This window comes from Lottia gigantea (genome assembly GCF_000327385.1).
Source record: "Lottia gigantea unplaced genomic scaffold LOTGIsca_228, whole genome shotgun sequence".
Classification (NCBI taxonomy): Eukaryota; Metazoa; Mollusca; class Gastropoda; family Lottiidae; genus Lottia; species Lottia gigantea.
Window position 1 is genome coordinate 26,683 of NW_008708627.1, and position 15,352 is coordinate 42,034.

A 15,352-nucleotide genomic window follows, 5' to 3' on the forward strand; every position below is an offset into this window, starting at 1 on the left:
GAATTAAGGAGCTGATTCGTTTTTTGGGAGGTTATAAATGTATTTAAATCAAAGGGCAACATCAAAAGGAGTTGCCGGCATAGTTAGTACATGTATATTCATCACTGCCGGCAAGGCCAGATAATCATACCCACCAGTAAACTATATTTTATTGTCGTCTGAACTGATTAAATTTTGATGAAGAAGTGAAGAACACAACTACAACTTTTTACAGAACATTCTACCAATGCAATTAACGTATATTGAAACGATGTTTAGCTGTTAAAAGTTTATACGAAAATGTGGCTACCGGAAGTGAGAAATCAGACATTTTGCCAAAACAACGTGTGATTTCACTAAAACATGAAATAAATCGCTCATTCAGCTAATTTGGATCTAAAATGCCGCCCAAGAAACAACCCAATCAACCAAGTAAAAAGACAGAGCAAAAGAAAAAAGAGAAAGTTATCGAGGTAATGAAATACTTCTAGGCCTATCGTGTAAATAGTGTTTCATTGTGACACTGTGTCAACGACAACAAATTCAAACTTATCCAGTATGGCCAATGTAACAAATGTTAATTTAAGGTGCTAATTTAATAAGATGAAGCAAACTAGGCCCTACTTAAACCCTAGACCATAGGTCAGATATAAAGTTTAAAATTTTAGAATGCTGACCACTGGTCTACACTCCGATAACAAAATTTAATCTGTTTTTAAATTTCATTCAGAAAAACAAAAATAAATTTTGCTTAGGTACTTACTAAAATATAAATGTAAAGCAGATAGGCCTATAATTGTCTTGATATTATCATGTCCAACAGAGCTCTGAAATGAAAATGAATGAAGTTTACATCCCACTTTTCTGCACCTAATGGGCTAATGAAGACGCACAAGGCCATGCAGTGTGCAATGAAAGCAATTTTTCCAAGGACAGTGGCATTAACCTACTTTTGTTCTTGTACATGTATAGCCTGTAGCACACAGAACCTTGGTTTAATGTCCTGTCCTAACAACTAATACTTTTTCAATGTCAGTTCCTCTTACCTGTATCACTGACTGGGGGGAAACCGGGTTAAGAAATCCAAAGTTATTATCTTGACCTTCGCCAGGATTGAACCCTGGACCTTCAGGTTAGCCAGCAAACGTCTGACTTACTCACTGCGCCACCAGCTCTTAAGGCTTTAACTTAAATGATTTTGTTCTTCCCTCACTGCCTATGCATATTTCCTCTACATACACCAAGAATTTTTATAATTTTCAGAGAAACCATATAATGACAGATTCAGTTATTGTTCAATTGTTTGTATTTCAGGATAAAACTTTTGGTCTGAAAAATAAAAAAGGTGCCAAACAACAGAAATATGTTGAGACTGTTAAAAAGCAGATTCAACATGGCAATGTTAAAGCATCGAAGGTAAGGAACCATACATTAAAGGGATTCAATAAAACTAAGTGTTTGATGATGTCACTAATCGGTAATTAATAATACTACCTCTTAGAATGGACATGAATTTAAAAGTTTCAAACTTGGTCAATAAGTGTAAATATTCATCAGTTGGACTGAACATAAATATACAACAGAATCCTTGATTACACTGATAAATCCATAACGTAATTACTTAGTTTAACGAATTATTACTTAGTTTAATGAATTATTACTAAGTTTAAAGAATTATTACTTAGTTTAATGAATTATTACTTAGTTTAATGAATTAGTACTAAGTTTAAAGAATTATTACTTAGTTTAATGAATTATTACTTAGTTTAATGAATTAGTACTAAGTTTAAAGAATTATTACTTAGTTTAATGAATTATTACTTAGTTTAATGAATTAGTACTAAGTTTAAAGAATTATTACTTAGTTTAATGAATTATTACTTAGTTTAATGAATTAGTACTAAGTTTAAAGAATTATTACTTAGTTTAATGAATTATTACTTAGTTTAATGAATTAGTACTAAGTTTAAAGAATTATTACTTAGTTTAATGAATTATTACTTAGTTTAATGAATTATTACTTAGTTTAATGAATTATTACTTAGTTTTATGGATTTATAGAGGGATTCTCTTGTATAGTTATGATAGGTAAAATGATAAATATATAAAAATAAGAGATTACAGAAAGAAAAAGAATTAGAAGAACTTAGTGCATTATTTAAACCTGTAAAACAAAATGTCAGCAAAGGTAAGTCGGTTTCAGAACAAAACAAAAATTCTTTGTTTCAAACCAGTTTGATATTTGTCGCTGATTGTTTATCGTCTGCCAGATAGATATCCAATCAGATTCATTTTCCTTTCAATTTCATGCTCCGCAGGTGATTATCGATTTAGTGGAAAACGACCGAATGGAGATTTTTCGTGTGCCCATAGCTGGTTGGTGAAACTCAGTAAAAAACTCTTGTCAGTGACAAAAATCACCGTCCAAGACTGTTTGTGTGTCTGCACCTTAAGTGCCAAGTACATTTATCCTTAGATTAAAAATATTTGTGGGATAGCAGTTGATGCTGTGGAAACACCCTACTTCTACAAAGATGGTCTTGAATCATTCAACCAGCGTCAGTCAATCTGAAAAGAAACAATGCTGTTGGTATCAGAAAATGTCTAATTTGATGCATACCGTTTCATTGCTGTGGCATAACTCCTTCCAAATCGGCCAATGAACTTTTCAGCCTCTCTGGTACATGAATTTGAAATTAAAAAAGCTCTGAGAAGTTTATTTGATTGCTATAAAACTTTGTATTATATTCTAGGTACTGATCCCAAGTCTGTGCTTTGTCAGTTTTTTCGACAAGGCCAGTGTACTAAAGGAGACAAATGTAAATTTTCTCATGATTTAGCTATTGGTCGTAAAGCTGAAAAACGTGATTTATATACAGACACTCGAGATGATGGTAAGTATTGCTCAGTAAATTATGACTTGTTAACAGGTATACGGGAGAAAATAGACGTTGATAATTAATTGATATGAACTGATAATTGATAATCAAAATTATAAATTCCTAGCGACGATAATCGATGATTTTGGTTATTTTACCCAGCTCTATCTATAGATATAGAAAAATACTTAGAGACGGGCTCCCTTAATATTTTCATTTATGAAAATGAAAATGCTAATACTTATATCAAATAGAAAGTAAAGGTGTTCTAAAGACTTTGAAGAATACTGGTTTGTCTCACATGTCCATAATTAATCATACTTAGCTAAATTAGAAGAGAATTACCAGCAGAATCCAAATAAGTGACCGATCATGAAAAATCAAATAGTCTCTGTTTTTTGTTTATCCAATCCATGATTGGTTAAAATTCTTAATTATATGCAATAAGAATGTAATGATATAATTAAGAATACATGATAATTCATTAGAAATAATTTACTTAATTTGACATTAAAAAAATAAGGAAACCCATCTTTGATTAGTTATTTTTTATTACAGCACCTGGCGGACCAGATAGAACTGCACTGGTAAGTAAATTATATTATATTGATTTTTCACATATAGCAATTTATTTATACTCATATACTGCCTTTATATTTCATTATATACAGTAATTAGATCTACTGTACATATATAACAGTCATATAGAATAAATGACTTGTAATCAATTTCATATCAAATCTTGATGTTTGTTTCATGTTTTTCTGAGGGTGACTTCTCTTGATGAAACAAGTTAAAGGGACAGTTGCACGATTCTTTTTGACCAATTATACTTTAGTCTCAGAAACGTTTTTTTTTTTAGCTGAGCTTGTCAGTAATGGTGTTCACAGTTCATAGTCGAAATTTGAGTCTTCGAATCCATGTGTGTCCAGAAATATCTGCGTTTGAATGTTAAAATGACAACTCTAGTGTTTGTATAGAGGCATTTTTAGCTGTAGAATTGAAGGTGGCAACGAAAGGTCATGCTGTATATTTAGACCGCTTACTTGTGTATAACACTTAATAAATTTAAAGAACAATATTAATTTCAGGTGTGTAAACATTTCTTGGATGCTGTAGAAAGCGGTGGTTATGGATGGTTTTGGGCGTGTCCTAATGGAGGTGATAAATGTACATACAGACATGCTCTACCTGAAGGTTACGTGCTTAAAAAAGATCAGAAAAAAGAAGATAAAGAAGATGAAATCTCTATAGAAGAACTGATTGAAAAAGAGGTATATTTGTAAATTCCCAGTTTGATTAGAATTATAAAAAACTTTCGTTCCAGTTTTTTATTAGCTTTTATTTATAATACAGCCACTTCAGTTAGGGTCTTAATAACCTTTTGACCTAACCAGCTGATGACCCTGCTTTTTAACCAATCAAATTTCTGCCAGCACTGGGATTTTGTGAAAGTGAACAAATTTTACAATCCCTTTAAACGATGCTGTTATTAAACATTGTTAATGATATTATCTTATTATTATTGTAGAGAGCTATGTTAGGTGATGATACAACCAAAGTTACTTTAGAGTCATTTCTTAAGTGGAAAGAAAGAAAGGTAGGCGGTTTTTGATTAAGACCTTCACTTGTTTGTCGTAAGCTTTTGGTGAGAAGGAATTGTATTTTAAGGTCTCTACCTTTCTGCACTCATTTGATAAATGTTTGAATTGATCTTTAAAGTTCAGTCAATGAACAGGATAGACCGAAACATCTCCCTCTATTCCAGCCTTTGATAGTTTTTTTAAATTTGTTGGCTGGTGTAGAGACAGAAAAACTTGGCCTTGTCTTATGGGGATTTTCTTAAACGTATTTATTTACATCGGATTCGCCAAACCCAAATATATTCGAAAAGGTGATACCAAAGTTACGATGATACCCATCACTTATTTACCGTTATCTTAAAGGTAATTTCATATTATGTTTCGGAGGTGTGGAAAATCCCCTTAAAACAGCTCCTTGTTTTGACTATCTATATATCTTTTGGAGGCTGGAATAGAGGCAAATGTCTCAGACTATGAACAGCGGTGTTAAAATATTTTGAATAATTTTAGAGAAGAGAAAAGAGAGAAGCCAGAGAAAAGGATGAGAAGGAAAAGAAGAATGCTTACAAACAGGGCAAATTATCAGGGGTAAGTGTAGGCTACTATAGTGTCATATTGTAATAACATAGTCAAACATATTGTTATATTGTGGTCTGGAAATATCATGTCTGTATGAAGAGTTATCTCCTTTTAGAGATTGGTGGCCAGCCTGAATAAAGATGGGGGTCTTAAGCCTGTCACAAAAATGGCGCTAATCCAATCAAAGAAGGGGCCAAGGGCATAATTCTGTTTGTTGATATAATTAGATTAGTGGAAGACAGATGTTTGAGTTTGATCCGACTATGGGTGGTGATGATGAAGATGCTGATGATCAGGTTGAAAGAGAATTAGATGAAGAGGTTAGTATTTATAGAACAGCTTTATGACACTTAGGGACTTATCAGCGCTCAAACCACACCACGTCTCACTTTCTCGTGGCAATACAAATGAAAAAAATTACATATTCGTAGCTAAATATTGTCCAATCAAAAGGTAAATTTTACTCCTCCAAATCTTTGTATGCGCTGTATTATTGTATTATATAAATGCACACTTTAATCTCTGTCAATACATTTTGCTTAAATAAAAATGCCTGTCTTTAGACCCTAACTGAAGTGGCTGTACTAGAAATAAACGATAATACAAACGGAAATAAAGGTTGGTCTTATTTGAATAAAACTGGCAAGAGATTTGAATTGTATTTATAGGATGTATATGATGGTCCTGTGGTGGATGTATGTTTAGAAAATATTAAAGCTACTGATGTCGACTCTTCTGGTACTCAAGCTTCAAAAGATAGGTTAAAGGCAAATTCAGGTAAGTTGTCTTTAAATACTTCAAGAAGAATTCTTGAAAAATTAGTTCTTCTTATTAAATCAACTTGGTAGCCTGATGGTGGTAGACAGAAAAAGAAACAAACAAGGCCTATCAAGAAACCCTATTATTGATGGAAATTTGACTAAATTAAAATCAATTAGTAACGGTCTTTTCAAGATTTACAACTAAATGTCCCAACTACCAGTTTTTCCAGCATAATTGATCCAAAATTGTATATTTTATACTTGTAGAGCACAATAAATTGGACCAGGCAGCCGCTTTACCACCTTCGAATAACACAGCAAGTGATAAAGAAATAGCAATGGCACTAGCTGCTAGTGAAAACGGTGAATTAACAAGTGATATTCCTATTGACGAAGGACTTTTTGATGGGGATGATATAGATTTAATAGACGAAGATTTAGAAAATCTGGAACTTGAAGATGATTGATGTTTGATTTCAACATTAAATTATGTTTACAAAAGACTCAATTATTTGGTCAGACTCGTATTTCTCAAAATGTCTGCAGAAGTGGGATTAGGATTATTATCCTCAAAAATACAATCATTTTTGAATTTAAGGTATTTTGAAAAATACTGAGTCTGAATGGTGCTTGAAAAATTCCTGGAATGAATGAATTCTTTAAAAAAAATTCTTTTAAAGTTATATTACCTCTTAGAATGACCAAAAAATTGAAATTTTTAAACTTGGTTAAAATGTGTCTTTGTGCATCAGTGGGCTTACCTGGTGTCATAACAATATAACAGAATCTCTCTATAATCAAATAAATCCACACAACTAAGCAATAATTCATTAAAACTAAGTAAACTACTTAGAAACGTGATTCAATAATCATTTATTTAATGGATATATCGTCTTATATAGAGATTCTATTCTTTAGTCATGATACCTGGTAAGTCTAACTGATGAATATATACTCTTATTGACCAAGTTTGAGACTTTAAATTGTATGTCCATTCTAAGAGGTAGTGTTCCTTTAAGTGTTCAAGTGTTTTCCTTCTTCAAAAATTAGAAATTTATACACCTTATTCATGCGTCGGCCATAACACATAAAGGTAGTTTGGTGTCACTGCACTAAAATGACCACCTTGACCTCCTTCTCCAATACCTTTAACTCAAAACTAATCATATTTTAAATCATTAAAATCAGAATTGATTGAGCTATCTAACAATACTTTCAAATGAATTTAACCTTAGCTCATTTCCAAGAAAGGTCAGTTTTAGGCCCGTTTTGTCGCTGATGAACTGGTGTTTTTATGTCAAACAGGCTTTTCATTCATACGACATCGCTATCATATCAATGGATGACGTAATTTGAGTTATGAACCTCGCTTTCAGTGTCTCAAAAACGAGGCATGAATATGGTCTATAGATTTGCAGAATTAATATTCTTTTAACATCTCATCTGCATTTTTTGAAGGTCGACTAACTTATCAAAACTCAATATAACACTGTGCTGGTCTCAATGAAATATTATTTAGTTCCAGATTAATTGGAACATCTAACAGTTTCAAGTTTTTTCAAGTTTTTGTGAATTAAAGGGATTGTTAAAAAGGTTTTTTAAAAATTGAATGTGTATCAGGGAAACTGATAGAATCAATTTGCACCATTCCAATATTCAATCAGATGTATGTGGTTCCTACAATTCCACTAAAACTAAGTGTTTGATGATGTCACTAATCGCAAAATATGCTTTTTCATATTAGGCCCTTTGTGATGTTGGAATTTCAGGAACCGTAGACGGCTGATTGGAAAATTGAAATGGGGTAAATTGATGCTATCAGTGTCCCTGATACACATACAAATTTAGAAAACCTTTTTAAAACAAGACACCCCAATCTATCAGTCAATTGTTAGGATTTCAACATCAAATCTAACTTTTAAAGGTTCTATCCTGCGAAGACAATATTGTGTGATTGAAACAAGTTATGATGGCCCATTGTATTACAGTTTCATTTTGCCCCTATTATATTAAAGTGCTAAAATTTTAATTTTTGTTTTTTTTTCTCATTGAAATGAACTGATCACAACAAACTTAAAATAATTATTTTCTATTTTGGCCCAAAACAATGAAAGGTGTTCTTGTTTGTGATGTGCTTAAATAATTGTTTTTGCATCAATCCAATACACCTTAGAGCATTTGGATTTTTAAAGGGATAGTAAAGAGGTTTTTTAAATTTTTATGTGTATCAAGGGACACTGACAGCATCAATTTTCACCATGTCAATTTCTAATCAGACATCTGTGATTCCTGTAATTACACTAAAACTAAGTGTTTGACTATGTCACTAATCGCAAAATATGCTTTATCACATCATTTCACCACATTTGTCTATGCTGTTTTCCACTATGACTGTTTGTGTGCCTGCACCATAAAACACTTAAAAAAACAATTATATTTTTATATAATCCTTAACCTGTTTAGAATTAATTCACAATAATTAATAATAATAATAATATAGAGATAACATAACAAAAAGATCTAAAAGCCTCTAAAAATGAATATTGAAAGACGTTAAAATTGACTATAATACCATTTTGAATTATAGCGGATGAACAGGTCAGACGACATGCAATTTAATTAAAATTCAGATTACAATTTCGTTTCATCATTATTTTTTAATTGTAATCTAACTAAATTTCTACCAAAGGTCTGTCCCACTTATATTATTTTTAACCAATCACAGCATGTCATGTAAAATTTGATTCTTGATATAAAGAATTGGGGGATATCGAAACTTAAAGTAGAGTAATATTACATACTGTCCCAATGATATTATTTTTAACCAATCACAGCATGTCTTGAAAAAATCTTTCTTGATATAATAAGGAATTGTGGGATGGCTAAACCTAAAAAAAAGCTGTCGTATTACTCTACTTAGGTTTCCCATAATGTATCAAGTATTGGATGCCATCTGACTCATAAACCCTTAAAGGGATTGTAAAGAGGTTTTTCTAAATTTTTCATGGGTATCTGGGCATCGTTCAAATTTTCATTCAACTGTCTTTGGTTCCTGCCATTCCACTAAAACTAAGCGTTTGTTGACGTCACTTATTACAATAAAGCCTATTTTATGATTAGTGATAACATCAAACACTTAGTTTTAGTGGAATTGCAGGAATCTAAGATGTCTGACTGAAAATTAGAATGGAAATTGATGTTATCAGTGTTTCTGATACACAAAAAATCAGAAAACCTTTTTACAATCCCTTTAAAAACTACAATCATCATCTTTGTAGAAGAATAAAGTCTTGAAGTTTACGTGGAAGATTAAGCAAAGGAATAACATTTGGTAGATATTGGTTCCGTAAACTGGTCCTAATCTGATGCCTGCAGAGATTTTGAAGAGAACGTGGTAGAACACAATAGGGCATTAACAATTCACTTAGTTTATTGTCTCTAGCTATATCAGGGATTAACTCCCCTTTATCATTCCGTAAATCAAATTGTCCAGACGCTTCAATCAACAGTTCTAAACATGCATCATCATGTTCTGTATTCAGTCCACTTGCTTGAATGGCTGCCGCTCGCATCAAAGCCGTCTGCCCATTTAGATTGCGCGAATTAACATCAGCGTTATATTCCAGAAGTATTTTGATTATTTCTAAATGACATTTTCGCGCCGCCCAGCTCAAGGCAGTGTCACGATTGTAGTCCATTACATCAACTTCAGCGCCATTTTGAAGGAGGAGTTTCACACATTGAACATTATTGGTATAAGCCGCCCAATGTAATGGCGTATCATTATTACCATCTCCCATATTCACATCTGCACCATGTTGTAATAAAATATCAACACAAAATACGTCTCTTTCTGCTGCATAGTGTAAAGCTGTTCTACCATACCCATCTACTTCATTGACCTGTCAACAAACAAAAAAAAAGCTGTCTATTAACGGCACAGATTCACCAATGGTCTTCAGAATCAGAGGTACTAGAAATGTACAAATATTGTATAATTCCTTCAGAAATACCTCAAACTAGAAATTTCACTTTCTATTTCTATATATGTCTTTTCTATATATGGCAAAATAAAAAAATGAGCCTTTTTAATTTTCAAACACGGATAATTCTGGATACACATGGATTTGAAGTTTGAAGTTTCAAATTTCAATGGTGAGCTGTGAATACTATTACTGATTAGAAGAGCTAAAGAAATTCCTGTTTCTGAGGTACAATTGGTCAAACAAATGGAGAACCTGTTTTATTTGGCGAAATAGTGTTCACAGCTCAACTTTCAAATCCATGTGTGCCAGAATTATCCGTGTTTAGGAATCTTCAAGCCTAAAATCAACCCCTGAAAATGACGAAACTGTCCCTTAAAAAAAACAAAAGGGATTTTTGACATGGAGTCAATGACCAACTTCAAGGAATTATATGTTACAGAGCGCCAAAAGGACAAAAATGCTATTTAATTGTATCATACTAAACCTACCCGAGCTCCCTTTTGTAGCAGAAGTCGTAAACAATAACTGTCACTGGCCATACAGGCACAATGTAACGGTAATAAAGTACCATGTAATCTGTTAACATCTGCTCCTAGTTGGATTAACTCTTCAATATCATCATTAGAGGTAGATAAAGTCCTCCAATTACTAATAGCTCGTATCAAACGATCAGATAAATTATAATCTTGTTGTATATTTTCCATGATATACCACATAATATGTCAATCTGGTACCTGAAATTGGAAAAACAGGATATTTAAAGATGAATTGCATAAAGTGACAAATTAAGCAAACTATTAGATTAATTGGTTTTTCTAATGATTTATCACCAAGCAATATTCATATATGAGATATTGCTTGGTTAACCAATCATAAATGTCCTTGTATATACAGTCTGGATAAACAATAAAAGACTTTCTGACCTTTCTTGATTAGTCGGTGTTTCTGTCGGTAATTCTCTTCTAATTTAGCTAATTATGAATTAATTATTGACATGTGAGACAAACTGATATTTTTCCAAGTCATTAAAACACCTCTTCTTTCTATTCATATAAGTATTAGCATTTTCATAAATGATAGGAAGGGAATAAATCTTTAATATTTCTTCTTATCAAAATTAGAACAAACTTTCATTCCGTTGTTTTATTTTTGATACAGGCCACTTCAGTTAGGGTCTAATCACAGCTCTGTGGAAAGTAGTCAAATTAACCTTTTGACCTAACCTGATAAACAAAAAATGAAAGCGATGGAGAAGGTAGGAATTTGGTTGGTTAGTCAACGCAGAAGAACGTTCAAGAGGACTGTTGTTAGACCCTTACTAAGATGGCTATAATAAACATGAAAAAGCTAATAAAACATTGAAAGTTTGGTCTAATTTTAATTAGACTGTTCCATAATTGTCTAGAAATATGAGAAACTCATTCCAATATTTAATAAAAAGGGATTGTAAAGAGGTTTTCTAAAAATTTTATGTGTTTTGATATCAGTAATCAGATGTCTTTGGTTCCTGCATTTTATACAAACCAAGTGTTTGACGACTATTTCGCAATTAGTGATGTCATCAATCTACGAAAACCGAGTTAGATTGTCGTCTGCTAGGCGATTAGTTGATGTAGATTCAAATCCTCCACAAGGTAAGAAAAATTCTAATGCCTGGGCCTTTGTTGGCTTTCACCCCCTAATACCAATACCAGCCTAAACACTGACAACAGACCTAGGCTAAGTATTGAGTGTGAAACTGACATTGCAAGCAATTGAACTGCTGTGTGTAAGTCACAACTACACAAGTGGGTAGTGCAGTAGCAGGCCTCTCCGAAATCTAAAAGCCTGGTAGCATTAATCAAACAAAATTTGAAAAAATGCCAACCTGTTCTTTCTGTATTACTTGTCTGCGTGAAAATTAAAACATACTTACCCTTTGTGCAAATATCTACGGAGATAGGAAATTTTGACATTTATTCCTTGTATATTTTCAAGCTGTTATTTATTAGATGAACTTTGACCCGGAACAGAAACATTGAGGGGTGTTCGATTGAATATTCCGTTCGATTCATCTATCAGTTCTATTATTTTACTTAGTTTGACAATTATTGTGCGCCCCACCCATTTGCGGATTCAATTGGAGGGGGGGGGGGGGGGTGGGCATATCCTAAAAATTACTGCCGCTGAGCCCACAAAAGTTCGATTCATTTGCTCTGCACAAACTTATAGAGATGTGCAATGATAATTAAATTTGTGTACTGCCATTTTTAGTCGTGGCAATGCTGTTAAGAAACATTTTGAAATTACTTCTAAGTAAAACTAGAGCTGAAAACTTCGGCCACAGAAACTCTAGGTCCTTTCAGGGGATAGTCAATAAAAAAAAGTTCAAGGGTTTTGCATTGAAAATCGCTCACCTCTATCCACAAGTTTTAATGGCGTGAAAAATGAAAGTTGCTATCGTTGGACATTCTTTCGTGCGAAGATTGGAAGAATTTTCACGAGATATTAAAGAACCTGTGCATCCAGAACATGAAATATCATTCCACGGGAAAGGTGGCTCCAAGGTAGGTGAAATTTGATGTAAATTAACTGAAAAATCAAGAGAATTTCTACGAAATATTTGTGATGTATGTACAGGACGCTTTTCCGACAAGCCTAATGCAGTAATTGTCCATGGCTATTTATTGCATGATTTTGCATGGCGAAGTAGATATGATTTCATTTCGAATATGACATTTATTATTGAAACACCAACACACATCTTTGTTTACCAGAAGTCTGAAGAGAGCATTACTTGGTTTTGGTTAAAGGGACAGATGCGGCATTTCCGGGGGTTGGTGTGGACCTCAATATAATATGTAAATAGTTTCCTACTAGAACTTCCAAAACTGCACGAAAATTGCATTATTCCTACAAATAGACCACAAACAAGATGATTGAGTCTACTGTATAGTGTATAGACATGACGTCATCAATGATTATTCAAAATAAAGAATCTCGTAAAAAAAATCTGAATGTAGTAACTTGGTCAGGCTTGTAGTTCTCTTATGGACAGATGCTATACAAGTGTAGTCTTCTAGCTTAAGCTACCCTGAGCTCTATTTACATTCATTCATTTCAGTTGGATAATATTTTTGGATTGATAAATGAACTACCAAAGGAAACTAAACTGGTCTTTATACAGAGTGGTGGGAATGACCTGAGTCCACATACTAGCGCCAATGATGTCGCTAAAAAAATGCTGAAAGTTGCAGAAAGAATTATTCAAGTTCGCGAGATTCCAGTAATCGTCGGAACTGTTTTTATTCGTCCAAACCCGCGATATCAAACTCCGGAAGATTATGATAAAATGCGAATAAAAATCAACAAGGAATTTCGAGGCATGGTTCAACATAAACGTAAAATTGTTGTTGGATGTCACGAAAAGTTTTTTCGTAAACTACGTTGCTCGTATATGCTAGAAGATGGCGTCCACTTAAATCCTGTAGGTCAAAAGGCATTTATGTTTTTTATTAGAAAGAAAATTAATGGTGCTTTACAGAAATTCTATAATCTACATGGTCCACATTTTAAAATTAGGCCATCCCAAGTTTCCAAAAATAAGAAAGAGCTCATGAAGCTGCAAGGATCTTATACATCCCCTGGAACTAACAAACGAAGGAGGCATGTTTAAGGATCTGGAAACTGTTTCAAAGTATACTACCTCTTAAAAAAGACATAAACTTTAAAGTCAAAAACTTGGTCAATGAGAGTATATATTCATCAGTAAGACTTACCAGGTACCATGACTAAAGAATAGAATCTCTATATAAGATGATATATCTATTAAACTAAATAATTATTGAAATACACTTCTTAGCATGTTTCAAAATTACTTAGTTTAATGGATTATTACTTAGTTTTATAGATTTATTAGATTATATAGATATTCTATTCTCTAGACATGGTACGTGGTAAATCCAACTGATGAATATATACTCTTATTGACCAAGTTTGAAACTATCAATTTTATGTCCATTCTAAGAGGTAGTGTACCTTTAAGAATATGCTTAAGGAAATGTCCAACAGCTTTAGATGGTGCACTTATTTTCACTGATTCCACTGATCAAAAGATTAGGAAACTTACTATTTTAGTCTGTTTAAAAGATTTAAAAATCTTCAGTTATAAATTTATTTATTGATATTGAGACGTAATGAAATGTTTATTTTTTCTTGTTTACGATTACAAATTTGAGTTTAAATGGATTTTTTTTTTGAAGGGGGGCAGTTTTAATCAAAAAATACTTTAGACCAGAAATGATTAAAGGAATTGTAAAGAGGTTTTCTAAATTTTTTATGTATCAGGAAATTGATAGTATCAATTTACAATATTCCAATTTTCAATCAGATGTCTACGGTTCCTGCCAATCCGCTAAAACTAAGTGTGTGATGATGTCACCTATCACGAAGGACCTTGTGAAAATATGATGAAGCATATGCTACGATAAGTGACAACATCAAACGCTAATTTTTAGTGTAGCAAAAAGCTACAGACGACTGATTAAATATTTGAATGGTACAAATTGATGCTATCAGTATCAGTGTCCCTGGTACATATCATCACAAATCTCTTTAACTCGGAACAAAACAAAAAAAAAGTATTTTGAAAAATAAATATTTATTTATACAAATTACAAATTATATGTAAAATTACACTTTATCACATTAATCACATTAATTTATATTACTAGTTCTTTATTCCAGCCTCTGATTGATATTTTGACAGTTGTCGGCTGGTGTAGAGACAGAAAAAATATGCCCTGTTTAATGGGGATTTTCCACACCTCAGAAGATACAGTTTTTTTAACATAATATTTAATAATGACTGTAAATTGTTTTGTTAGTATCATGTGACCTTTGAACTTTTGGCTGCTGCTAGATCAGTTTCGCCCAAAAAACTTTGATGAAACCGGAGACATGACATAAATGATGTAGGGAGAAAATGATGGTATGACTGAACCACAAAAATAGTCATCTTTCCAAATATATCTGGGTTTCGCAGATTCGAGGTATCTAAATAGGTTTTAAACCCCAGCAGATGCCGAAAGTTCCATAAAACAAGGCCATTTTTTCTGTCTACACCAGCAGAAATTTGCCCAAATAGCTATTGGAGGCTGGAATAGAGACCGATGTTACAGTCTATTAAACAAGTAATATTGATGGGATGAAATGAACTATGAAGTCCTGTTTATCTTTGGTCATGGGCTAAACAGCTAATGAACTGGACACGTAAATACATTTATTTAAATTAGACCAAACTTCCGTGCCATTTTTTTTATTAATATTTATTTTTAACATAGCCACTTCAGTTAGGGTCTAACGACAGCCCTGTTGAGCGTTTGTCAAATTAATTTTTTGACCTAATTCGATGACGTCTGCTTTAACCAATCAAATTTCTACTCTCTCCAGCGCTGGCATTTTGTGTTACGTTGTGTTTATCGGTCTATGTCAAAGGTCAATTTGAAAAACGTTCAAGAGGGCTGTTGTTAGACCCTAACTGAAATGACTATATTAAAAAAAAAGCTAGACAAAAAACGGAACGAAAGTTTGGTCTAATTTTATTT

The 15,352-nt window shown here is 32.7% G+C and overlaps 2 protein-coding genes across 2 annotated transcripts; both read left to right on the forward strand.

Moving 5' to 3' along the window:
- Positions 1 to 304: 304 nt before the first annotated feature.
- Positions 305 to 6,976, forward strand: LOTGIDRAFT_227129 (hypothetical protein). Its single transcript, XM_009054841.1, has 11 exons — positions 305 to 452; positions 1,294 to 1,433; positions 2,097 to 2,167; positions 2,733 to 2,873; positions 3,417 to 3,445; positions 3,950 to 4,132; positions 4,390 to 4,458; positions 4,952 to 5,029; positions 5,248 to 5,340; positions 5,689 to 5,797; positions 6,049 to 6,976. The coding sequence occupies exons 1-11, from the start codon at positions 381 to 383 to the stop codon at positions 6,246 to 6,248; spliced, it is 1,185 nt and encodes a 394-aa protein (XP_009053089.1). The 5' UTR covers positions 305 to 380; the 3' UTR covers positions 6,249 to 6,976.
- A 5,210-nt stretch (positions 6,977 to 12,186) lies between these two features.
- On the forward strand, positions 12,187 to 13,982 carry LOTGIDRAFT_239367 (hypothetical protein). The gene is made up of 2 exons (XM_009054842.1): positions 12,187 to 12,313; positions 12,871 to 13,982. Exons 1-2 carry the CDS (start codon positions 12,194 to 12,196, stop codon positions 13,420 to 13,422), a joined length of 672 nt encoding a protein of 223 aa, XP_009053090.1. The 5' UTR covers positions 12,187 to 12,193; the 3' UTR covers positions 13,423 to 13,982.
- The last annotated feature ends 1,370 nt before the right edge of the window (positions 13,983 to 15,352 follow it).